Source organism: Neospora caninum, chromosome VIII (genome assembly GCF_000208865.1).
Source record: "Neospora caninum Liverpool complete genome, chromosome VIII".
Taxonomy (NCBI): Eukaryota; Apicomplexa; class Conoidasida; order Eucoccidiorida; family Sarcocystidae; genus Neospora; species Neospora caninum.
The window spans coordinates 6,567,261-6,593,925 of record NC_018395.1 but is presented as its reverse complement, the minus strand read 5'-3'; the positions used below and the strand labels follow the sequence as shown (position 1 = coordinate 6,593,925).

Below are 26,665 nucleotides of genomic sequence, written 5' to 3'. Positions count from 1 at the left end.
TTCTCGCGTGGCGGCGCATGACTCGGTTTTTTCACCTTTGCCGTGCGAGGTTAACCGCTGGCTGCTCGACTGGACAGACAGCGCTGGTGTAAAACCCACCGATCTACCGTTTTGTGTCATCGACCTTTCGAGGTTGCCGCCTTTTCTGCTGTCATGCTAGCTTCTCGCGCATTCGCTGTGACACGCAATCCCCCCAGCCTGCAGAGAAAAAGGCCCGTGACAGCGAAGGTGAAATAATAGCGAACGGCTTGCAGTGCTGAGTCACGGTAGACGCGCCGCCTACGTCATAGGCTTGCTTGCGTGTGCCGCAGAACTGCTCCTGGTGCATGCTGGTGCAAAAAGCATGCAGAGAGAGCGAATTAATTCCAATTTTTGCTGCAAATCCGGATGCGCCTGTCTGGCGCTCCGAATTCCGTGACAGCGCAGTGAATTCTATGCGCAGACGTGTCGGGGTCCAGGCACTACGACTCGGGTCTGCTTGCAGTTGCACCACAGGAAGTTACCGGAGATGGAATGAACCATGCGTTGTTTCTCTTCCTCTCACAGCGCTGTTGTACATGGGTTGTCCGCAGCAAGCCTTGTCACAAAGTAACACAATACACTAGCGGGGGGTATCAAGGTGTGTTCCGTCATCGAAAGTCCTTTTTTGTGGCAGCGTAATAGTGACGACATCGTTTCATCTCTGCTCGACTTTTCTTCGCCAGTGACCAGGACAGAGAGCAGGTACACCGTAGACTTACGTTGCTGAGCTGGCGACATATGATAGCTTCTTTCTCCCATCATCAGGCGCGTTAGTGTGATGTCGCGACCAGAGGAGATTCGCCACGTTGGTGAACAAGTGCGTGAACTTTCCCGTCAAGTGCGGCCATATTGTAAGGATTCTGCAGGGATCCCTGTTGCAATGGTCACAATGGCGTGTGCTCGACGTTCCCTTCCAAAGCAATTCTCGCGTGGCACTAACAATCTCCCAATCTAATGTTTGGTCATATTGTGACTTCAACTGTTTCCAGCGCAAGAAGGGAAACCTCTATTTGTATTTCCAGGTTTCTGCGCCTGCGCAGCGCTTCCTCCTTTAGAGCTTGTTGGAGGATTTTCTATGGCGAATGTAAAGGTGTTGAGTACGCTGGCCGTGAATAGTGTGGTGGGCATGCAGACGAGAATGACCCCATCTAGAGGTTTTCATCCCTAGAATCCAACGCGTTCGCATGACCCGAGAATCCGTCGAGTTCAAAGCCTCTCCTAACAAAGAAAGCAACGCTGGGGCTGCTACGTTCCGTGCTACATCCTTCAGCTTCCTGGACAACCGACTGAGTGCGGTACCGCTGGAGCGTGAAGCAGATGAGGTGAGAACTGCAGAAACGAACATGTCATTAATTATCGGGGGCATGAGGACTGTGCCGGGAACATCTTGTTTGGGAAGGTGGATGCCTTAGGTCTCGGGGAAGGCGGCAACGAGATTGAATGCCAGGCCTCGTGGACTCAGACACTTCTTCGGACCCTGGAGACAATCACACAGGGAAAGCGTATACGCGAGGTAGTTCCCACTCCGCGGTACAGTTGACTGTGTATTCCGAAGAACTCTTGTTGTAACAGCGAGACCACAGCGCAATCGCCCCGCTTTTAGATGCTCGACATGGGTCACCCCTCACATACGGCCCGTGTGAGGGTCTGATAAACGGTAGAGTTTGAAGCGCTTTCCTGCCGCGCAAACAGAGAGTTCTTCCGACCGCCCCGCAACAGAAGTGGGAAATTTCCGAGAGCAGCAAGTCATGCGTTTAGGTTTCTCATCCTTCTTGCCGCACCCGAGATAGCAGGCTCCACAAGACAAGGACACCAACTCGCTGTCCACAGAAGCTCTGGCCGCACGGATCACCACCGTCTCATGCATTCCCGACCGTCACCCTCCTCCCTCGCGAGAAGAAGTGTTTTTTCTCAGCGCGCTGGCGTTGTCTTGCAAAATGCCTAGTTTGCGAAACTCGTCTCTGCAGCTCCTTTTAGACGAGAATCTCTCCCATGTTCGCTGCGCCCATAGTCCTTTACTCGTGCTATTTCCCGTCTCATTTGCTGTCGCCGCGAAGTCTTCGCTTTCTGCGCATTTTGCAAAGAGAGCGAGCCTTTTTGGTGGCGATTTGGCGGCCTCGATTCCATTTCCCTGAGGCGATGCAGGCCTTGAGTGTTTTGCCCATTCTTTCTTATCTTCTTTCTCATCCGCTAGTCTTCATCGACTGGAATGTCCAGCCGTCCTTTCTCCTGTACACCCCCCAAACGTCGTCTTGCTTCCCGTAGTGCAGTGAGCCACATGCACATTCCGCCTGCCGTTCTTTCCTGGTTCTTGTAAAAAAGACACCCGACAATGCTGGCAGAAATGGACTCCCTGGCTCCAGCTGATGAACAGGACCCGAAGACGCGGGAATGCTTCCGAGCTTCACACCGTGCTTTGGACCAGGTGGTGTGGTAACCTTTTCCTCCCCGATTTTTTCGGGACGTCTTGCAGATCCTTTCCAATGAATCGACTCCGACGCCCACTTTGTTCCCGTTGCCTTTCCACTCCTTTTGTCTCGCCGTCGCCACTGCCGCTCGCTCAGCTTGTCCACTTGGGCAATGTCGAGGGACAATGGCCAGTCCGTTCGCCACCAGCCAGGCTCCTGCGACACGTGTGCGGCACGTTTCGAATTCGCACAATAGTCCCCTGGGTGAACCGCGTGGCGAACCTACTCTCGCATTTCCTCTGCAAAATCCCACGGTCACCAAAGTGTGTCTCTCGATCCCTCACGCAAACCTAAAGCCGGTCGCTCTGTTATTTCTGTCGCGCCGACTCCCGTCCCTCCCTACACCTGCTCTGGGCCACCGTTCTCTCCCCCGGGCCGTCGAGACTCTCACGCGCGTCGCTCCCAGGGAACTGCCCTCGTTTCAACCCTTCCCAGCTCTGGAACAGATCCTTCCGCTTCACTCGGCGCCATGGGCGAGGGAAAACTTGGCCCGACGAAAAGGTGCGCCTCCCCGCCGTTTGGCTCGGCCGCCGGAGCGAATTGGTCCTCAGACTTGCCAAACAGACCCTCCGCGGGCGGCAAACCTGTCAGGTGAGAGAACCCAGAAACACCCGTTCCGGCCCGTGCTCCGCCGGAGACTGTCTGTGTCGTCCGCGCTTTGTCGAGCGCCCTCGAACGCCTCCGAGGCCCACAAAGGTGCGCCTCTCCCGAGTCTCCGCGGTTGCATAGACAGCATGTCCCAGTTTTGCCAGGAAGAACGCGGGATCGTGTTTACGCGGAGCGACTCGTCTCCCGCCTTCACTCAGGATCAACTCTGAAAATGCCGTGGCAGGCCGCACCTCACTCATGTACGATGCAGAGCTAGAAACAACGTTACCGCTTCTCTAGCGGATACGCGTCCGCGCACGGAGAGCGACGGGCCTTCTTGGTGACGGCTCATCTAGAAAAGAGAGAGGCCCGAGTGCAGTCGGACGAGCGTTCGGGAGGACCATGTGTGCGTTCGTGCCTCCGTCCCATCGGTTTTCGTTCTTTCTTGAGGACGTTTCCGCGGCAGCCCGACTGGGCGTCTGTGAGCGAGTTCGAATCTGTGCGTTTTTCGATGCTGCCTTTCCCCGTCGCGCTTCTCTTTCCGCAGCCCGTGCGAAGATTCCCTCCCAGTCGGCGCGTGTGCTGCCGGGGGGTCCGCAGCGCCGACCGCCTCCTCGCCTCTGGTTCCCGACAACCTTCTCCACGCTCTGAAAATGATCAGTCAAAAGCATCATTTGGCCGCAAACGTTGGAGGGCACAGTCCGTCTCTGTCGCCGCGGACGGCTCCACGAGAAGGAGTGCCCGGGAAACCGCGCGGAAGGGAGTGGGAAGACCGGGGACACTCCGGAGAAGATGGATCTGCCTCGACAGGCCCTCACGGGCTCGCCGCGCTGCAAAGAGGCTCGAGTGGAATCCAGGCTCTGTTCGCGTCGAACGCTGCCTCTGGAGTCCCTCGGCGAAGTCCGCGCGGCGCAGCCTGGCTCAGCTCGCCAGATCCCGGCCCGTGGCTCGACGACCTCATGGCGCCTTTCCTCTGCGACAGTCGCGTTCGGCGGTTCATCCTCCAAACGAAGACTCTGGCAGAGCAGAACGAACCTGAGAAACTCGGCGCGGTAAGTGCCTATCGCAGGAAAGGCGTCGGGAACAACGGGCTGGCAACGCAAGACGCAGCATCCCCCTCCGGGGCGCTCGCTCGTGGGGACGGGGCGCTCGCTCGTGGGGCCGTGGCGCTCTTCCCCCTGTGCTATGGCTGACCAGGCACTGTTGAGAGCCTGGTGCAAAGTCGCTTGCGCGGGGGCCTCGCCGATCACTCTTCTCTGCGAAGAGATCTCGCCCCGGAAAGAACCGCTCAAGTCTGGACGCTCGCGTCGGCGGGATGCCCGACCTCTTGTCCGATGAACGGTGCAGTGCCGGAGTTTCAGCTGTTCGTGCTTCGCCGAACGCCGTTCGGAAGTCGTGCATTCTGAGAGGAAAGGCTCATGTCTCCTCCGCGTTGTTTGAAGTGTTTGGAAGTTTCCCCAAGGACAAACGCGATCTATTTCCTAGTGCAGCCAGTGAACTGTTTGGCTCTGATCCCAAGCTGGAAGTAAGCGAACCGAACTCGAACTTCGCCAGTTTCGATGGCTTCGTCGTTTCTCGTGTCCTTCTCAGCTTTTTGAACGCGCCCTCCAAGCCTACCACGTGACATCTGCGCCCGCCGTTTCTTCGGACCTCTCGGCTGGTCTCGATCTCTCCTCTCCTCCGTGTGCGGCCGCCGCAACGCCCTCGACGTTCGCATCCAGTCTGCCTTGCCCGGCTGTCTCCCCTGTTACCGCCGCGCCGTCTCTCTCAGCTTTCCCGGGTATTTCAGGCGATACGGGGGAAAGAGTCTCTTCCCCAGCCTACCTTCGGCGTCCCCTCGACACCGTTCCAAATCCAAAGCGCTCTGGCGCTGCGTCCTCTCTGGCCGAACAGGGAAAGCGCGGCGGCAGCCCCGACTCTCTCCCCACACTCGCGTCCTCCAAGGAGACAGGTGTCTCCGGCCCCATGGGCCTCACGTCGGGTGGCGACCCCGCCGGGGTGTCTTCTCGGGGGTTGTCCCGAGGAGACGGAGACGCGGAGGCGCTCTCTCGCTCTTCTCAGTGTGCAGGAGCTGGCTCGGCAGTCCCAGCGGAAGAAGGGGTTTCGGTTCTGGATCCTGAGGGGAAGAGGCGGAGGGGGACGAGCACGCAGGACGAGGGGTGTCCGAGAGAGAGAGAACAGACGTTTCCGGGAGAGACGGAGCGCGAGGCGCTTCCGACTCGAGAAACGCGTGAACTTGGAAGTTCTGGTGAGAGTTCAGACGCCTTTCCCGACAACGAAGAACGCCCTCGTGCTTCCCAAGAAGTGGAGGAAAACGCTTTCCAAGCAAAGAGGACGAAAGACCAGACCGCTCGAACTGTCCTCGACGATCGAGACGGAAAGGGCGACGTCGAGGGCCCTCCCCTCAGAGACGAGGCCGCCAGCGATGGTCGGCGAGCCCAGCACGAGGAAAACGAAACAAAAGATGGAGACGGCGACATGGCAGGCACAGCGACATCGGCGACACGGAGCAAACGGAAGTGCAGTGCAAGCGGCGTGAAAGAAGCAGAGGCGCCACCCGCGAAAGAGCGCGCCTCGGAGACACCGGAAAGCGACGCGCCTCTGAGCCTCCTCGATCACATCATTCACCAACAGTGAGTGACCGTCCCGGCTCGAAGTGTTCACGTGGTCACTGGGCGGATGCTGTGTCAATTCTTTTGTGGGAGCGCAGAGTTCTTCTCCCTTCGGGGCGGTTGGTGTTCGGGGGATCTTGTCGAATCCGTTCAGGCGAGGAGACACTGCTGAACACAGACCTTCTTTTTAAATCAGAAGGGCTGTTACGCCGCACCTTCCTGTTGTCCCCGTTTGCCCAGATCCTTGATCTGCTTGCCCAGTGCGTTTGCATTTTCTGATCCGTGGCATCTCCCTCTCCTCTGCTTCTTTGAGCGGAGCACACCCGCGGATCTGCGTGCGCTTCACTCTCAGTAAAATACGGAGCGTGAAGCCCGCCCCCAAAGTGACGGGAGAGGCCCTCGAGGCGCTGCAACGCGTTTTCTCGCGACACCCCGACGGAATTTCGGATCCGAACGTCTTTGCGGACGAAATCGTCGTGCCCCTCCTTGGCCTCGGCGAGTATATGAGCGGTGAGACGGGGGCGGGACAGAGAAGACTAGGGGAAAATGTCTGGAACGCGACTTCCGTTGCCTTCTGAGAGACATTCGCGAGAGACAAGACGGAACCGGAGCACGACGCCCCCCCCTTACCGGAGGTTCTCTGCTCTGCAGACGAAACCACTGAAGGAATAAACGCTGTCTTTTGCCGCGAAGCTTTCGTTTTTCCCGCCGGTGCTACCTATCCTATTGCATCCCACAGTTGAGCCGCCGTAGGGACTCGTCTTTGCCGTTGCACCCTGTCCCCTGGCTGGAAGCGTTTCGCGTCCAATTCGAGGGCACGCTGGACTCCCCATCCCGACGACGCGCTTGTTCTTGCTCGTTTTCGCTTCTTTTTCCCAGGACGTCTCTTCCGAATGGTTGACTCGCACGAGACAGGAACCGTTTCCTTGCCGATGATGAAGGAGTAGGTCCTCGAGAACTGAGCAGTCCGATGCTTCGCGCTCTCGTCAGGCACCGGACCTGAGAGCCTCAACGCCTGCCTCTTTTCGGCTGCGAGCGGTCCACCCGCGGGGGGGAAACGGAAGCTCCCTGCGTGCAACAGTCAGCGTGCGCATCCTTCGAAAGCCATAAAGACAAGATCACCTGTTTCGTCATCTACTGCCGATTCTGCAGGCGCCGATCCGTGATAAGTTATACTCGGAAAATCTGTGTCTTTTAAAGTGCAGACTTTCTTCCGCTTTTGCCTGCACAGTGCTCCTGTGTAGATGTGTGCATCCAGATATAAAGGTGTAGATGAATAAGCGAGCGAGGGGTGGCGGTCCGTCTTCCTCCGGCCCACAGAGGGTACGCGTGTCCACGTCTAGAGAGGAATGAAGGGTGAAGCAGTCTGACCCTGGCACCGGCCTTGTCAAAAGGCTGCCTCGTGCCTGCGTTTGTTCTTGAGAGACATGGAATCTGAGGTCGTGGGTTGTGGCGCGTGCTTCGCTTCCGCGTGCTGACAGGTTCTGGGCAAATCGGCTCGTCCTCGCTTCGGAAGACGCCACCACCGTGGACGAAGGATTCCCGTCCTCCAAGCTGCCAGTCTACCTCATGCCCACATGCGCCTCTCCTCAGAGCGACGAAGAGGGGAGCGCGCCGTCAGCGTGTCTGAACGACGAGGTTGTACCGCACGTGGTCAAGCGAGGAAGTGCCCGCAACTTCTTCAACGTTGTGAAATCGGCCGGCGCAGATTCCATCTCCGCCGACGACTTGAGGCCTTGGGTCGAAGGTGCGCTCGAGAGGGGAGACAGGGGACCAGGGTGTACGGTGTGGAGTATGCGTCTCTTGTGCTGGCAGCAAACCCTCCTTCAGCCCCGACTCAGAATCTCCTCGTTCACCTCAAAAGAAATGCACGCAGAGAGACGTGTTTGCAGCCGAGCCAGGCACAGGCAAAGACGAGGCGAGCGGGGCCGGGCTGCGAGTTCCACTGCGCGATTTGGAAACGAATCTGGAGAGGACAGACTCCTCTCGAACGGGACTGAAGAGTAGGGAGAGTTTTCGCCGTGACCTTCGAGTGTTTGCCGCTTCGTCTCGCACCTTTCTGGGCTAGACTGGGACGCTGCTGTTCCCCTGTGCTCTTGCGGTGCGTGCACTGCCCTGGAGCGAGGTGAACCCCGACTGATTAATATAGATGCGCGCGACGAAGTCTTCGGTCTCTTTCTGGCCCTCTTGTTTCCGTTTTCCCGTCAATCTTCAGAAGTTCTTCGACAGGCTCCGGACATGGCGTTCTTGAACGAACCGTCGGCATCCGAATTTGCTGCGCGATACGGTACGGTTTACGCCAAGTGAACGGCTACCCACATATGTGTAGTTGCCTCCTCAGCGGTGCTCAGGCTCCTCGTCTTTTTGTGCCTCGAGGCCTGTTGAGTCTTCTCCAGGAGGCTCAAAGGCGAGCCTCAAGGCAGAACCTTTCTCCACGTACGTGCCGGGGCATCCGACGTTGGGGAGAAAATGTTTCGACGGCCGAGCGTCTGCCCCCGGACCAGAGACACCCCAAATCAACGGCGAACCCGCGACTCGTTATGGCGTCGACGTCTTTCCACGGCACGCAGTAGGCACGGGGCCGATGTGGAACGCGCGCATTTTTGCGGCTCTTTTCCTTCCTGCAGTGGACTCCGTCATCACCCGCATCATGTTCGAGGTCGACACGGAAGACGCAGGGAACATTTCGCTCAAGGTGAGCGCTGCGAGGCGTGTCAGCGCACCCTCTGTCAGGGGGCGACGTTGTGTCCGAGAAACTGGCAGGCTCCTGGGCCGAGTGATTCGGAAGCCGAAACGCGTTCTGCCCGAGTTTGTCTGTGGAAACAGGAGAGGTTTGTCTCCCTTGTGTGTCCCTCGCAAGGGAAGCAGAACGTGTCTGCCGACCATCGCGAGGAGTGTGTATCGAACGCCGTCGAGGCGGGTACACACGGACAGGGGACCGGGGATGAACGGCTGCCTGGCAAACAGGGGACGTTCAGGAAACGGCTGTACCGGGCCGCAAAGTGTCTGATTGGTGTTTGGACAGGCTCTGAAGCACAGCTGTTTGCCGCACGTCTGGTACACCATTCGTCCTGGAGTGGAGCTAAGTGTGGTCCGGCGATTTTTCAGGTGAGAGGCGTTTCAGCAAGGTTTCGCCCGGTCGCACGGAGCGTCTGTGTGCCGCCGTCTTGTGGAGAAAGAGGCGACAGACATTGAATCTTACCCGTTTCTTGCGGTTGACAGTCCCTTTCGGCGCGTCGCACGTGCACTCGCACGACAGGCGCGTTATGCTGTAAAGGTACAATTGCGCTGTTGAGGCGTGCTGTCAAATGGAGCATCCCGAACAGCGCGTTGTTTGTGTGCGGTTGCGTCTTCGTCTTTTCAGCTACGAGCATTTTTATGTCTTCTATTGCACCTTTCATGCTCTTGACGAGGACGAGGACTTCCTCCTGGATCGCTCTGACGTCCGCCGGTGAGCCGCGACATTGATCAAATGGCAGTAAAAGCGAACGCGTTACATATAAACCAGCAATGTATGGTTTACAAGTTTCACTTTTTGGGCACTCTTTTTAGATTTACGAAAAGCGCTCCTTCTGGTGCAAGGCCTCGCATTCTTGTGTCTGGGCCCAAGAAACGAAGCCCTCCTGCCACGCGCGCGCTTTTGGCGGCAGCGTCATTGACAACGACTTGGAAGTCCCACTGTGCCGTATAGCGGTGCTCCTTAGGGGACAGCTGAAGGTGTGATGTTATTGAATGTTTATCTGCGCAACGCTACTGTGGGAGTTTCTCTAAACGCTCAGTATGTTGAGTGTAGCGAGGGCTGACAGAAAACTCGGCCTTGGAACCCTGACGTCCTCCCGCATTGCTTTGCTTAATCTTTTCTTACATAGAACTATATAGTACGTGCCCGTCTGGTTTTCGGTGTTGATGCACATCCCCGTGCAGATGCACGAGGCGCTGTACGGTTTTGGACCTTTCCCTTGAGTTTTCATCTGTGAGTGCGTACTCGCCCGTTTTCTTGCAAAGGATTTGTCTTGTATTCGTCTTCTCCGCTGATTTCCCCAGACATGACACACACAACATGAACATCGAGGTCGAGGAGAGGCTTTTCCTTCAAGTCGCACGGACCTTTCGGTCGCCGAAAGCAGGCTACATGTGCTTTGAAGACTGGATCTGTAGGACCGGTTTTTTCTCCCACCGCTTCCCGCACGAGAACGCGGCAGAGGCCGCGTACCGATGCTCCCAGGAACTCTTTCAGGCATCTTCACCCCCAAAAAATATGTAAAATATGAATTTAGGGGTTTAGGGACGTTCTATATATGTATTGCCGACTTTGAATGTTCATGGGACGTGCTTGCATGCGCACAAGCGGATGCATATTTAAACACGTGCATTTCATTCCACATAGATACGAACACGTGTTTTCGTCATTTCTGTTAACACGCGTCGTTGGAGAAGAGCCAGTTGCACAGTCGTGCGTGCATGTGGGCGCATGTATATACACACGGTACTCTGAAAGCATTGCGGAATTTTGATCAGGGTTTCTGTTGGTCTATTACGATGTCACGTCGGAGCGGGCGATTCAGTTCTGGTTCAAAATCTTCGACATCGACGGCGACGGAGTCCTCCGGTAGGACTGGAACGAGGCGCGGCTAAAACGCTGGTCTTTGTGCGTATTTTGAAGGGTCTCGCTGCACAGTGGACATTGTCTACATGTGTCCGCAGCAGCCGCCGGGAACGGAGACCGTAGGGCTGGAAGGTGTGGCTGATGGAGGCGAACTTTGAGGGGCAACGAGAAGGCACGAGGTTGAACAGCGCCGCTTCTCGTGTTTAAGGCGATGACTCCGGCTTTTCCTTGTGCTGCGAGAGAGTAGTTGCTTGCTGGCACTCTCTGTTGCAAGTCGCCCTTCCTGATCCTCTTTTGTTTTCCAGGGACCACGAGATCGAGGTTTTCTTCAATGCCCAGGTCGACCGGTTCCGCATGCGAGACGACAAGCTTCCGACGTATCGAGACTTCATCTGCCCGATGTAAGGAATCTTTCTGGAGATTGCTCCTGCTTTTTCTGAGCCGGGGTGCACATCCTGCTTTAGAGACGGTCGTTCGTTTGTCTCTGCGTCCTTCACTCGCGACGTTTGTCTCTGTCTCGCTTTAGCCTCTTTTTGTGTGCAAGATGTGTTTTCCACTGCGCAGGTGCGACGCTCTGTGTGTGCCCTATTCTTCGGGGCTTCGCTGCCGAGACCTCCTCCGAGATCCAGTCTGTGGAGGCTGCTTCATCAACTGCCTCCTGAAGCGCGCAGCCTTCCAGGCGATGGACGACGGAGAGACGATCTCCAATATCGTGAGAGGAAGTCCCTGGGATCGTCAGCTCATTGAACTCACGTAAGACAAGACGCGAATCGGACGCCGGTGCCTTTCTCCCAGTCCGAGACGGACGTTTTTGTGTCGTCCCCGTGCTGAGAAAATGCGTTGTGAATGACGGATTAAGCAGAGAGCTGCCCGCAGTGCATTTCCGGACCTAGAGGAACTTTTTTGAACTGTCAGGAGACAAACACTTGTGCGTAAATAGGGCCATCTTTCGGACATGGAAAGATGCTACAAGTACGGAAGACACCCAAAACATCCTGTCGGTTCCGGCAGTTTCACCTAGGACACTGTTCTCCGGTTCTTTTTCCGCAATCAGCGCTCATGAGTTTCCGGTTTTTCGCGGAGCGAGAGGTTGGGCGACACCCAGGCGCTTGACGCACTTTACAGAGGGCAGGGAAATTGCCGGGTGATACGCCTAGGGCAGTACAAAACGCCGTTTCGTCTCCGTTTGTGCCAAGTTATTGGGCTCTCTCACTTTTTCCCGCTTTTGAGAGGAACGCCAGCATCGCGATCCGACTCGCCGCCCGTGCTCCGGGAGAATAAACAGAGGCACACGTTTTGTCGAACTCGTGACAAACGAACACGGCTGCGACGGAGGCAGACTTTATGGGAGCTCTAGGACACCAAGAAAGAAAGGACTCTGTAGCACCGCGTCAGCTCGCCTGTGCTCTGGCGTTACAAGAGAATGGTTTGGCGCTGTTCTGAGTGAACTGGCGAGTCTGGCCGTGTTTTTTTTCGATCGCAGACCGTTTGAGGTCTTCGCCAATCAGCAGTATCAAGAGCTCACAGCGCGAAAGGGCGAGGAGTGCTTCATAGAAGAAAGCTCGAGCTTCCTGGATGAAAGCGTGAGTTTGGAAAAATAGAAAGTCCATGTGGTGTCTGTTTCCTCACAGCACAAGAGAAGGGAGTCGCAGCTGCTAAGACCCGAACGCTGTTCTCTGGCGACGTTTTCACCTATACAGTGAAGAGTTACAGGTCTCTATCACATTGTTTGTTTAGCGCGACTTCTGGTTTGAAGTCATGTTTACTCCAGTATTTACTGGGTTTTCTTTCTACATCTTATCTTTCTTCCAGGAAGGTTCTCAAAGCGATGAATCACTCCTCAATGATATAGCATCGGGGGAATCGACGGAGTCGGTCGAAGCTTGACAGCTGTTTTGCTCCGTTTCTGTGGAGGGCTTTGCCTGCCACTGAAAATAGAAGAATCTTTCATTTCGCGCCGGAAGAAGCAAACGTGGGCGCGCAGCGCATGAGGTGACAACTGAGGAAACTCGGTCAACTGTTGAGCATGGTTGACCCCCCCGAATTTACTTGGCCAGCTGCGCCTTCCTCGCACCGTTTCTGTGGCGCTGCAGCGTTACGGGTTTGCGGAATGGATTTCAAAGTGTTCCTGCGTGTAATGGATGCCGTCATCCTGGGGGTGCGGAAGACTGCAGTTGCCGGCTTGCTTTCGGTCTCTTCTCATCCCTTCAACGCCTCTGCGTGAGAACGTCCACTTGAGGAAAGATAAGACTAAGACACGAGTCACGGATTTGGAGCTTGTCCGTTCTGTGTCTATGCTCGAATTCGTGAGGTGCCGCAGTAGTGTGAACCAAGGAACGGATGGTAACTTTGACAGAAGTTTGTTGGGAAAGTTCCGTCAGGAGAAGCTAGTGAGTCCAGAGGATACACGCTGGCCACCCAGACACAACACCAGCTGCTTTGTTTCGGTCGCGAAACCCTTCAGGGTGCGAAAATGCATCTTTCACCTTTTAGGCGGTTTTATATAACTTTGCACGAGCGACGGAGTCGTTGTATCTGCTCCGTACAGCGCTTTTTAGCGCTTGAATGCAGAGGAGCTTCCACAACGCAACTGTATGCGGGTGTTGCGTTCTCACTTATATCTCGATCGTGGTTGTGTGCCTAAGATTGTTAGATGGAACATGCTTGCACACTCACACACTGCAAGGGATCAGATTTTCTCCGGAGCGCACTGTACACTGGGAAAAGCATTGTCCACGAGTATCGGTTCACCAGTGTCTGCCCTTCTTCCCTCACAGCGTAATGCAAGACGCCACAACGTCGGCGCGGGAGAATTAGCGTATGGAGATATCAAACCTCCCTCCGAAGACTGCTTGAGAGAATACCTTGGCCTCTCCTGAGCCTCGAGCAATCAAACCTGTCCATCTGCACAATAATGTATTCCCCTACGCCCTTCGAATTGCTCTGCCACAATGGAGGGCTTAACAACGCGTTCCTAGCTCGTTCTGTGGCAGCTTCTCTGGTTCAGCCGCGGAGACAAAACCTTATGGTTTCGGGCTTGTCTTAAAAGCGTTTTGCTCCCAGGCACAGACAGCCAGCTGTCGAGCGACAAGTCTCGCATGTTATATAACCACCCCTAGATGCACTTCGTATTGTATCACGACGAAGCGCGTGCATATACCACTGAAGATATCGCTACCGGGGGAAATCGGAACACATAAATTCCAAACGATCGAGAATCAGGAGCGAGTACTTTTGATGCCGGCCACTTGTGTGACCGCAGGGAAAGGAACCGGCGGACAGGAAGCTTCCAAAGATCCTAGGGTCGAGGCCCCTGCATCCCTTTGAATCTTGGCATAAAAGAATAAAAAATGTCAGTCCATGTGGGCTATCACGTAAATCCATGTGCAAAAGGAATAATACCATTGGAACTTGTCAATGTTACAATAACCAAAATCCGAGTCGACCGAAATAATGAAGCGATCTGCTTGCTTTATATGACCGTTGTTCCGTTCTCGTTAGCAGCGCAGAAACAGCCCTCTGCATTGGAAGCACGGAAACCCCCTGCATGTTGGGCACGTTACGTCTAGGGGGCTGAAGAATGTCAGCACTCACCAGAAATACCAGCTCTCGACATACCACCTTCCATGTCCGGCTTACTGGGGCGACCTGAAAGTTGCTGATTCGTACGTATCAACTGTATAACATCGTCGCAAGCGGTCAGCCTCCAGTTGCATGTTAGCACGTGCAATGTTCCATCATCGCTATGGCAATTCACTATCCAGGCACCACAAACCTAAATATGCAGGCAATCTGTGGTTGCATTTCAATCTCCGTAGTGTTTTGATGCCATGCCGCCCAGCTAACCGTTCACGTGGCACGGTACGCGCTCCTAACGAACCTGAGGTGGTGGAAATCCGAACTAAATACTTTAAGAGATCGTCAACAAAAATATCTCCGGCATAACACGCGGCCCATCTCCAGCAAAAAAGAAAGGGCCACTTTCATCTCACAATACCACCCAGCTGACACGATGGTGCCTGTTCCAGCTAGACAATCAGGAGACGTGCAGTCTGGCATGCCACTTTATGTGGTAGAGTGCAGACGTCTCCCTTCAAGCCGGCCGTGTATTGTACAGGCTTTACCCGGAGGAATTGCCCGATCCGCAAAAAACGTCTTATGCCAGGTATCTCAATCATATGTTCGACATGTGGCTAAACATTGCAGCCAACCGTTGCTGTCTTGCAAGGTATTTGCCAATAGAAGTATTAGGCAAAGCAGTATCCTCTTTTCTTACCGCGGCACCAGGCTGGTGGAGAGGACGGAGTGAACTGCAGCTCCAGGAATGGGCCTTGTCTCGGTTGTTTCGGCCCAGGAGCGACGAGGCACAAGGTGTCGCAAGAGCAGCTGGAGGTTGCCGAGGGACTCATCAAGCAGGCGCTCCGATGCCAGTAGCTTTGGGTTCCTTGCAGCGACCACTGTGTTCTGGGAACCGAACCGAACCTCACATACAATTCATAGCCAGCAGGGGTCACCTCTGCAGTGCTTCATGTCACCCCGTACTTGAGTGTGTGTATTTTGTTTACACGTGTCGTTGCGTTCTCTTGATTCTCTCAGTCCTTTGACTGTTCCAAAGTCCGACGGTCACCCGTAGGCAAATGCCGATTCCTGGTAGTTCGCATCATCCCGCGCGTCTCCTCTTCAAAGCACACTTCCGGCCAGACGAGTTCTTTCCGAGGCGCACTGCATTCTCGGGCGTATGTTTTTTTTTTTCGAGCTAAGGCGACGCGTTCAGAACTTTTATCGCCATTTCACGTAGTGACGTTTTAAAATATTTCGACGGTGATTCGTGTTGCTGGTGCACACGTTCCGCGTAAAATGGGGATCGTCTCCGTGTATGCTTGACCGGGCCTTCCGGACGCGGTGACCGTTCTGTGCTTGCCGCGAAACAAGCTCAGAACGAAGGGGGCGGAAAAGTTATGGACAAGAATTGACAGTAGTCTCAGGTGACCATATTATGCCACTTCATTGAGTGCGGAAGCCTGACTGGAAGCAGCTGTCGACGTCCTTGGCGCGAGGGGGGCGTAACCGTAACACCGGACAGGCGTCGAATCGACCGGTACAACAGCGGTGTACAGCTGACACAGTTTTCTCCGTCGGGCATTCGTGGGAGATGTGTTCTACAAACGCCTGTGCCAGTATATATTGAAGGTGCCTCTGTCGCTTCGGAGACGGCGCTAAAGCAGGTTTTTCCACATGTAGCGCAAATTGTTCAAAGCTGGGAAGAGGGAGACACAACTGAGGTAGCCGACGCCGATAGTGTCGTCTACTGTGTGCTTTTTGCCTTAAGGTAGTGTCTCGGCTTTAGGACGGTTTACCTATTGCTACTGTAAAATAGGTGCAAAGGGATTGCGTGGGAGTGAGAGCTGGATAACACACGACAGCATGTGCGAATAACCAGGGCCTCGCTTCTTTTCTGCCATCCATTTGTTCCATCCCCAGTTGGCGGCAGCGCTGTATACCGTGCTTCCCAGTCGTGTATTCGATATGACGGTGCACATGAAAGGCTTACCGAGGGGGTGAGCTAATCTTGCCTCACGCCCTCGACCGTGCTTCTGTTTACGTGAACGGTCGTCATTGTACATGTTTCGTGTGCCACCCTTTCGTTACGAGCACAGCCGCGGAGGCGCTTTTTTCTCGTGCGTGTATTGAAATGGTAGAGGACTGCTTCGGAGCACAAAAGCCGCTTGGCTTAACGAAGCGGGTTTTCCGTGGTCACTTGAAGGTGGTCGGCAGAGTGCGCAGACGGGAAGCCATCGCGCGTGTCCCTTTATCCATCGATTCACGCTTCCCAACTGGCTTTTATGTCTCTGGACGCAACGCGGTTGCTGATCTTGTGGTCTTTTAGCAAAGGGTCACTCGCGCTTCCCAGTTCCGGCTCGTTGAGTTAGGAGCTTGCCAAGCAGGAGGAGGGAACCAGAAGTTCCGGGATTCATCTGGCGGAACCAGTGTTGCGTTTCACGACTTTGCAGGTGTACCTTGGAGATCTTTTGTTCGATACATTGATCATAAAGCTGCAGTGGTTTGCTGGAGGTTTCCAGCTAGGCAATTGTGAGTTAATGGTATGGGTCTGTTCGTTCAAGCTGTGGCTGCCCCTGCACTCGAGAGCATCAACTGCCAAGTGGTGGAGGCTGCCAACACTAGTTAGCCTTTTTGCTGCCACCACCGAAGTCACCGTGCTGCTTCTGTGACACATCCGGCAGGCGGAAGCTTCAGACTCGTCACTGTATCGGAATATGTCCCGAGAGTTGCTCCTTCGTGACACGAACTCTTGTCCTCCCAGGCCCACGTTGTTAGTGGTAGCCGTCATTTTTGTCAGGTGATACCACAGCGGTCGCGGCAGTATCCATATCTAGCAGATTACTCCTACAAGACAAATCTAGCATAATTCAGTTCGCCCGTGCTCCGTCTGTGGTACCCCAAGGAGTGGCACCCCGTGTGTACGGTGTATGTTCCGGGGCTTTGCCCACCTTAGTTTTCTTGATGCAGGAAATATCACGTGTGTGAAGTGTGGAAACCGATGGCTCGGCACTGGATCGGATTCTCGGTCTTGCTTCCCAAACACAGCAACTGTGAAACGCCGCAGTGAGTGATGTGACCGTTTGTAACTTAATGTCAGGCGCAGACGTTCCTATGTTCGGGCTTCCTCGAAGCGGGAGCGGAGTCATTTCGTGTCTTAAGAGGGACGCCACTGGCACAGGAGTGAACCTAACTCTCGGTAGTGTTCCCAGACGCAAAAATTATGGACAGTCACAGCGATTCAGTGGTTGTTGGTTCGCGCACCCAATGACCCCTTTCACAGTGATCGCTCACGTCACATGTGGTTATCACTTCATATCGCTGCTTTCGTGGAGTCGTGCTGGCTGGAGCTGGTTGTTGCCCTCGTCCTTCATCCAGCTATTCTCTAGATACGGTTGCAGTACTAATGTCTTTTTCGCGTCTCACATGTGGTAGCTGTTACGCTTTAGTTCGTGCGCCACAGGCGTTCTTGATTCTCCTTGGTTGATAACCTGTATTCTGGTGATGATATCAGCCATCTTCATCCTGCTCTTTTGGTTATCCGTTACTCGTTTCCACATTTTCGCGTCGTATCGTGTCTCCAGTCAGACGTCGCGCAAGGTGCTGAGCATGCGGCGAGACTGTCAGCGCCGCCTTCCTAGCGAATGGAGGGTACCCGGACTCAGCAGACGCAGCATTCGCAGTGGGAGCGGCTGGCTCCTCTGCATCCCATGAATGGCACGTGGCAAAACAGCGAAATCGTGGGTGAACACAAGGGAACTGCTTCCGTCGTGGAAACGAACCTGTTCTCCACAGGGGTACATGCAGGAGAAAGCTTGTGTTTCACCAGGTGGAGCAGTGTGAAGGAGGGAAATTGGGATGATGAGCTTTCCACGACAAGCAATATAGCAGGGGTTCTCCCTCTTTTTGCAAATCCCGAAGAAAGCGTCTCTCCACACAGGGATGACGAGACAGCGAGACAGGATGAAGAAGGGGAGGGACAGGAGCAGCCTCAGCTTGACAGCTCTGTCGGAGAGCAGCAGAGGAAAGGTAACATGGCAGGCCGAGGTGATACCTCCATGGTGATAAAATCGGAAGTAGAGGAGTGCGAAGGCTATTCTGTCGAAAGAAAACAGCAGAGCGAGGGGGACCGAACGACTCCTGATGGACTCTGCAAACTTGTGGATGGCAAGCGTGTCAACCGCACGGACGGAGTACAGGAGGGTGAAAACGGTAACACACTCATGGCTCAGCAACAGTCAGAGCAGATGCCAGTGGCGCAGTATCGAGGAGACAACTGCTTCCACAGTAGCTCTCACCTGGGAGACTTCCAGTCTAGTCCTTCTGGTGCGTCGCCCGGGCACCAAGTAACACGAAAGCCAGGACTCTTGCTGCGGGACAGCTACTCAGCGTGTACTGAGCATTGCCTTGAGTGGCGTTGCGCTGAGATGCCGGTACACGTCGATACTGCAGAGAATGCCCCTGTGATTCACAACGGGAGTTGTGGGGAAACAATCTCCGAAGGAGGGGTTACGCTGTCGCAGGGGCCTGAGCAGAGCAATCACCATTTCGACGTCGGGGCTCAGGTGGGCACCGAACATCCGGAGTTTTTTAGTGGGACTGGGGAGACCGGCATGGAGCAATGCAACGAGAGGCGAGCTGAGATGCTGCAGTGGAGACACCGTGAAGGCGCCCGTTCACCATCGGAAACCGAATGCGTCACTGACGAGCCGAAGGGGACGCCCGGGCAGGAGAACCGTACTACGGTTCGGCCGGGACAGAATCCGGCGACAGCGCGACGGGGAGCTCGCAATGCGACAGGTGAGATTGTCATTCTTCTGATTGGTCCAATAGGATAATCACAGCAGCGCACGGCTCGCCCCGTAGACTCTTGTGTTTTGTACCGCATCACGACTGCAAGACTAGGTGTGTCTAAATTTTGTGGTTTGTGGCGGCGATGTTGTGTTTCACAGCTTCTTCTCTCGGGCTAGACAGTACCACAGCGATCGCTCGTGAATTACACTCATGGAACCAAAGACCAGACACTGTCACGCCAGGCTGGGCGTGGCACCACTTTTCGCCCCCCGAGCTTCCCAGCCTTCGACCTCAACTGAGAGAGGAAACGCGGGGTTGTCGGGACGGGGAAATAGTGTCTTGGGGACAGCCTGCAGATTGCGGCGGAACGGAGACTCAGAATGCTCAGGTTAGCTGCCAACTCAAAAAAACATTCTGCAGACAAGTGGTAGAGAGCCCTCGAGCCGGCACAACGCACCTGGCACAGCGTAATCAATTTCGCAACCCAAGTTCGCGTGCTAGACAAAACACTATGTTGAACGCATTGCACGAAGCTGACAAAGTGAATCACGAGTTGCGCTTACCAGACACCTCTTGCATCGTATCAGCGTGATATGAACACCTGATGTTTCCGTGTTGCGGCTGCATCGTGGCGGCTTCTTCGCGTTGAGCGCAACAGGACCCGTATTTTATGTCGACGTGCGTCCTGTGCAGGCGTCACCTTCCCTTGCTATAGACCCCAAGACCAAATCAGACGCGATTGAAGCATCATTTACGGATACCAACGATATTCACACGACTCGACCATGTGACGAAGTGTCTCTCGAGATGCAACTGTATCTACCACATTTAAGGTGTAGCACTGAGTACGAGGGTGGAAAGTCACAGCGGACACCCACGGCACAAGAGTCGAAGGCAAAATTATTGTCAACGGGACCATCCCTTTCGTTTTACAACACAGCTATTCACAGAGCAGGCCTCCCGTTGTCGATCCCTACAACCGTTCCGGTTCATCATGGTGATGTCGAGGATCCGGCTTCAAAGCGTATCCCCCTTTTTGGCGGCTCGGTTTCCGGCGGTCATTGTGTACCTCGTTCCTCGAACACGGGGGCAGTGATGGAGCCGTGTGTGCCCGTAGTTGAGTTAAGCAGTCCTCGCAGCTGCGTAGAGGAAAGAGAGACCTCACGGCACGGAGATGCTGCTGGGAGGGATACCCTGGAAAGGCGCGCATTACCATTCTCCCCTGCTGCGCCAATGACGGGATGCTCCAGCACTGCAGCCTCATCCGTTGTGTCTGGTGACGTCTTTGCTTCTGTAGCAACCCCTGCTCGCGCGAATGTCTATGGAAACAGTACTGAGACCCAAGAAGAAGGTGGGTGTGGCGAAGCGCCGCGATATGTACTTCTGTTTCCTGACGAAGAAGAAGAGAGGCTAGGACCGGCACGAACAATTGCTACCACTCATTGCGGAGCAGGTCAAACAAAGTATATGGTGAAGAGCGAAGGATTCGGGGTGCCCACTATTAGGGAGGTGACAAAGATACCGGAGATCAGGACGCCCACGAGGATCCACCCAAGGCGCTTGCTTCCTGGAGCCACGCTTCAAGGCATGGCCTGTGACGGGTGCGGCACCTCTAATCCCCCGACAGTGATAACGGCATCGGAGACAGGTTTTTTGCCTGAGATGTGTTTTCTGTCACCTCAGCGTCAACCACAGCTCGCCTCGGTAGGCAACCAGGACTACAGTGCGGGCTTTGACTCGGGCACACCTCGAATAGCACAGATTCGTGAGATAGATTCATGGGCAGATTCATTAACTGAAGGAGAGAAAAAACTTACCACATCCTCTCCGTCATACGGACAAGAAGCGCATAAACGGTGTTCCTTCTTCCAGTCAATCAACAATCGAATAGTGGGGGTGAAAGCTGACCCCACGAGTACATGCGGATACCATTCACCAAAAGAAACCCTTAATAGCGGATGTGCTGCAAGGGAACAGATGGTTGGTGGCAAGCCGCCGTTGGCGCAGTCATCTTTAACACGCGAGGGCAAGCACCGCGGACAGCAAACTCAGCTACGGAAAAGCGGCGTGCCAGCGTGGAGCGCTGAAGAGGATGCGAGGCTCGCAGAGTTGGTTGCAAGGAAAGGCTTTAAGTGGGCACTCATCTCTTCACAACTTACTGGTGCCTTTGGAATCCCGCGAACGGGTAAGCATGATATTGCGAATACTAAGAGAAGTTAGTATCAGCACGACAAACCGTAAAGCGTAGAACGCGCGTGTTTTGCTGGACTTGGCGGTCGCCTCTACTTTAAACTGTCTGCTTGTTCTGCTTGTAGGTAAACAATGCCGGGAACGATGGTTTAATCATGTGAACCCCGAGGTTAAGAAAGGCGACTGGTCAGCCGAGGAGGATGCCATGATACTAACACTTCAGAATGAACTGGTGAGTACTTCTAGCTCGGCTGATCAATTTGCTTCGACAGATGGTGTGTGGTGCCAGTAATTGAGTGGTTTGTTTTGCCATGGTGCGTTCAAAGAGACGAAGCGGCGTCTGTGTCTCTGTCCTATGCGTTGGGTACCATTTGGCGGCAGGCCCCTGTTTTGTATCCTGCGTTTTGTGACCTCAAACGCCTCAATATTCCTCTGTATACATTCGTCCTATCGCTGCCACTGGAGGGTTGACGCTATGCAGATCAGCGATGGAGGAGGGGCCCTGAGTGAAACGTGAGTCTCTAATATGTGCCCCGTTTCGTTCGTGACGCAGGGAAATCGCTGGGCTACCATCGCGAAGAGGTTGCGGGGCCGCACAGAGAACGCAGTGAAGAACCGCTTCATTTCTCTCAGCAATGCCCGCTTGGGGTATGGTCGTCCAAAGCGAGATGGCTCGAGCGCGGACTGCTTCGGCAGCGGACGTAACTGCAACGCGAGGTCACCGAGCGGACCCATGATGCCTCATCTGTGTCAAGCTACATGTTCTGCTAGCACGACGACGAATGACTCGGTGTCATCGGGTAACCACCCTGTTATATCGGCTGGGAGAGAACTTTTTGAATCTCCGGAAGTGGCAGTGGATTCCCCAGTGAGTGGGCAGCGGCAATGCTCTGGCACGCTACCCAGCTATGTGCATCCCACTGGGGCCAGCAGTTCACGCATGCACCCTCGTACTGCAGGTGAGGGGCATTCAACTCATTCAAGAAACAGTGACGCTGGTAACCTGGAACAACCAGCTCATCAAGAATGCAACGAGTCAGGCAGAGGTGACGCTGAGCAAAATATGTTTGCAGGGATGAAGCCGGGGACAAGGTCTGTATCACAGGATGCTGTCCCTGTTGGTCGCCTAATTATAGCAGGTTTAGATCCACCAGTCCTCGTTAGAACCTTCCCCGTGGCCGAAACATCACCAAAAACCCTTTCTAAAGAGCATGGGAGCGAACGGTTGAACAACGAGCGAGATTGTCTCAAACTCAGCAACTCAGCATCCGAGGAAAGCTTCCTTGCATCAACGAGTGAAAACCCTGTAGGCATCAAGGTAAACGATGCTGATGGAAATACGCACGAGCCCCAACAAAAAAGAAGGCGCAAACGATCTGCTTTAGTATACCAAGGGGGGGAGCGTGACAGTAACGGCCCTGATTTAAACGTGGATCGACATGTGGAGAATGCAGGAAGCTTACGGACGCTGGGGACAGCTGACAGGGACACCCCACCAGCCAACTACGTGGAGCCTCATCGCTTTGAAGAATTTTCACCGTACGAGCTGGTCTTCCAGCCAGCCTTGCGACCAACATGTGACCAGCAAGGGTGGACGCCGCCAAACGCAGTCGAGGCTTCCGAGCAGGCCTCACACGACGCACAAGGGCAGTGGCGTTGCGACGGTCACCGGACTGGCTACCGCACCGCCCAAGGCTCTGTTTACAGCAGTGAAGTGGAGTCAGGTGATCTGCGCAGTGTGTGCCGGCTGACGGAGCAACAGTCTTCGTTCCAAGGTGCAGAACGTGCATGGTCAGAAGCAGGACTTCAGTTGTTTGTCGCACACAAGAGGGGGAAAATCTACCCCACCACCGAGCTCGACAGCCCGAGTACCTTTTTTCAGTGTTCGCCGTCTTCATTACCGACATTCCCGCAGCAGGCAGTGTTTCAGTACGATAGATTTCGTAACAAGGTTCCGTCCGGGAATACGTCCGCCGGAGCAAGTGGAGCCCAGCGGACATTTGAGGAAAGCGGTGGATTATTTAAGGAAGGACCCAGCGTGACTACTCCCGGGCGCAATATGGAACTCGTACAGCGCCTTTCAGTGCCCCTTCGCAGGTGTGAAGCGTCATCAAACGCCCATTTTTGGACTTCACCAGAGATTCAATTTGGAAGGAATTCATTGCACCAACGGCTGGATAGTTGCCATCAATACTGTAAGCAGCACGCCCCTTGTTGTGGGAGGACGGAGCAGTTTTATAAGCTGACGTCATCGCATCAAGAGAACGGTAGTGGTAAAGATGCGTGTCGTGTCTCCGTGTCTCCAACAGGAAAGATAGACGATCTACAGAAGCAATCCAGGGGCACACTTCTGTCAGCAAAGGAAGACATCGGCGAACCAGGGACGTGGCCTCACGCTGCAAACATCATTAGTTCGAACTCGGACCACCAGAATGCCTGGCTGTGTGCAGAAAATTCGTCTGGGTGCGACGACGGGCGGAGAGGACCCGTTGGTTTCGGAGAAATCTGCGTGAAATCCGGGATCAATATGAACACCACCTGCGGCAGTGGAAATCCAAGTGGTAACAAGGATGGCAGAAGTCGAGAGACGTGGAGATGCGAGCAACGGGATGACGATCAGGTCCAGTCGTTTGAGTCCAGGTGCAGGGTTGCCAGCTCAGTAGGTGGAGCCGAGGAACCAGCTAATATCGAATCCAAATTGATGCTGTTGCGTGCCACCACAACCGCCAGACTTCCCGCAGGCAGCGACAAACTATTTTCAAATGATGCTAGGTGCAGCGTAGTGGCACAGCTCGACCCTCAAATTAACAACGAAAACTCACAGGAAACACGCTATGCGGAGGTATTCTTGGAACGCGGAGGTGAACGGATGGTCAATGTTTCTTCCGGTCCTGAGCCTAATGAGGGATGCGGGTACAACATCGAGCAAACTGGGGCGTGCACCACAGGATTTCATCGACCAATGCATAGTTGCTCAACGATTGACTCTGAAGAATTTGAAGACTTTTCGTCATCCCAAAAGGCAAGTGGCGACCGCGGGCATATTAGCAGACGAAAGGGAGATGTCCTGCCCCTGACTGAATGGGCCAAGTATGATGGGTTGCGTGAGTTATACTGGAACGGGGCAGCAGCATTTCCTCGTGATCCACCCAGTGACTGGAAAGGAAGCTGGTCTAACAGCGTGGGATGTGAGCATCAAAATTCCTTATGTTCGCCTGATGGGGTTAGTGCAAGCGACTTTAGCGAGATGAATAGATGGAGGCTCTACGGCGCGGCTGCCGTCGAGGTAGGAACAAGTCACATCTCCAGCTCAACATCCCACAGTTTGGCCTCGCAAACTGTAGATAAAATCCGGGTGCCTCCAAAAACTGGAATGACTAGCTGTGATGTGCCGGAATCTCTTGGGGTCAATGAGAATGCGGCATCACCGGTTGGTAACCCTCATGTACGAGGGAACTGCAACGGGCCTGGTACATGCCGAACAGGTGAACCGGATCAGAGCGCGTGGGTGGGCGTACAGCAGAATCAAAGGCCCTCTGAGACGTCGATATTTGCCGGAACCAGAAACAATGATACAAGGGGTAGACAGAAAAGCAGAATTGTACCTGGCGAAGAAGACAGCGTAGTCAGGACGAGGCGAAAAGATTCCGGCTCCACTGCAGCAACTGTTAGTCGGGCTGCCTCCGTTAGTCTGGCGGCACCAGGTCCTGCTTGTGACAGCTCCTCTTCTCAACCAGATGCCTCTTCTCGTGGCCATCACCTTTCCTTCAGCTTTAGTCACTGTTCCGAAGCGACGCTGAACAGGAGTGCATCCTCAAGTTACTCGTGCCCCCCACCAACCTGTCATATGTCGGATGAGAGGCCTCTAGAGCCATCGGAGGAGGGGGGAGCTCTCAGGTCATTGAATCTTGCACCTGTATATGGCCATCTTGGGCTTCCCGCCGAGGGAGCGACCGCCGGTCATGGCAGAGCGTTGGAGCATCCCCTAATAGAGTCGCAGATGGAGCCATCCGATGGTGAAGTTCGATTGTGGGGCCATCCGCATGAAACAAATTGGCCGCAGGGCACATTGGAACCCGTCGGTTTCGCATGCGGGATGGACGGTGGTGTCCTCGAATGTAAAGAGACTGAGGAATCGACACCTGGAAATAGGCGAATTCATCGCGACGACCACGACAGGCGGCACATGCAACACCAAGATGGCGAGAGGATTTGCCCATCTCCACCGATCGAAGCTATTCTTCCGCATTTACGTGCTCGTGAAGAAATGCCGGCCCAGCCGCTAGAGGCACAAGGAACCCCTCCTCTACGAAGAGACCTCGCGAGCCACGTGCAGCAAGAGACTAACCAAGGCATTGCTGGTGAGGAGTGGGTAACTATACGAACTACTGGAGACATCTCAAAATCAAAGGCACGTTGTGCTGGGCATCAGAGCGCACCTATATCTGAGAAGGTAGGGGGACTAAAGGAACACCTGGGTGGTGAGGGCTGGGGAATTTCGAGGGAAGCGAGTTTAAGCTTTATGACTAGCTTACCCGCAAATGCGCCGGTGGGTAAAGCAGGGGAGGACGTTGACAAGTGCCTCTGTGACCAACGACTGTGTGTAGGAAACGGGTGTGGTCCCGAGTCAACGGAGGCCACGGGCTTCGAGAGCTTGGGTCCACCGCTCCAACTGTTGCTTGTTGACGGGTATACCCCATTCGAGCCAACAGAGGACAAGGACACCCAGACAGTGGAGCGAACGTTATTTTCTGTGCCAGCGCAGGAGAGGGATATAAGAGACGAGGACGAAGAAGACAACTGGTGAGGAAATCAAAAATGTTGTGGCATAGCAGGGCGCCTGAGCGCGTATGCACACGTAACACACTCCTCAGCAACGTGCTAATGAGTAGGCGGCGGGTACCGGCCTAGGGAGCAAAGCCGTACGGGTGCTGGAGGGATGTTCCCTCTTCTTAAACAGTAACGAAACGGATTGGTATGCACGTCTTGAGTTAGAAGTTGTTGCGGAGGGCGACGGCCGGCAATAACGACAACGCTCACCATCGAAGCTGTGCGTCGCCATGGGTGTACTGTCTTCCCCTTTCTTGTCTCCTTTCGGTGTTTTCAGCAGTGCCTGCAGAACCGGCAGTCGCTTTTAGATTCGGGAAATCTGATTTAACCGATGAGACAGGCTCTCCAAATGCTGCTTGTGTGGATTCATCATGGGATCCGGGTAGTGGGTATCGAACGGGGATCGGCAATCAGGCGTCTGGCTTGCGTTCTTAATCTCGCGGGACAACAAAAACAATCAGCATCACGTGTGCTGTTCCCATCACGGGAGTCTGCGAATCAGCAGATTACATCTCAGTTGTTGAGCAGACGACGAAGAGCGACCATATAGGCGTAACAGAGACTCCTACAAAAACACCTTGAGGGGACAAAAAGCCTCCTGCCTGGAAACCATGGGGAAGCAGCAGCTCAGTGTGTCAGATGTCGGCTTAACCCGGCTCTCAGCATGAAGTCAGGCCATTCTGTTCAATGCAGAGCCCGGAACCGAAGTCGTTCACCGATTTGACGCGTTGTTAGACTGTCGACGCATTTTCCATTGGCGGGAGTCACTTTCTTTGTAACATATCACCGTACGTTTTGTACTACAGGAAGAAGCAAAAACGCGGTCACATCGATTGTCGTATCAAAGCAAGCAGCTCACGAGGCAAAGTTACGAACGGGCGAGGGTGTCTTTTTGGGAGTTTAGTGTTGTTTGTAATTGTACGATACGTTCCCAAGTGACTGGGGATGACCAAGGCGAACATCACTGGAGCAATGGATCGCAGTGGGGGCACTGCGGT

General features: G+C 54.5%; 2 protein-coding genes across 2 annotated transcripts; both read left to right on the top strand.

The window, feature by feature from the left end:
- Positions 1-2,958: 2,958 nt before the first annotated feature.
- NCLIV_038240 (hypothetical protein) lies at positions 2,959-11,896 on the top strand (the record flags this gene model as incomplete). Its single annotated transcript, XM_003884025.1, has 15 exons — positions 2,959-3,080; positions 3,625-4,129; positions 4,668-5,710; positions 6,042-6,199; positions 6,569-6,632; positions 7,171-7,436; positions 7,905-7,976; positions 8,317-8,384; positions 8,715-8,797; positions 9,054-9,140; positions 9,734-9,843; positions 10,208-10,298; positions 10,601-10,696; positions 10,860-11,048; positions 11,779-11,896. The coding sequence occupies 15 exons, from the start codon at positions 2,959-2,961 to the stop codon at positions 11,894-11,896; spliced, it is 3,072 nt and encodes a 1,023-aa protein (XP_003884074.1).
- Positions 11,897-17,563: 5,667 nt separating this feature from the next.
- Positions 17,564-25,975, top strand: NCLIV_038230 (Os10g0478300 protein, related; the record flags this gene model as incomplete). Its single annotated transcript, XM_003884024.1, has 5 exons — positions 17,564-18,661; positions 19,332-20,832; positions 20,963-21,069; positions 21,391-25,640; positions 25,945-25,975. 5 exons carry the CDS (start codon positions 17,564-17,566, stop codon positions 25,973-25,975), a joined length of 6,987 nt encoding a protein of 2,328 aa, XP_003884073.1.
- Between the last annotated feature and the right edge of the window lie 690 nt (positions 25,976-26,665).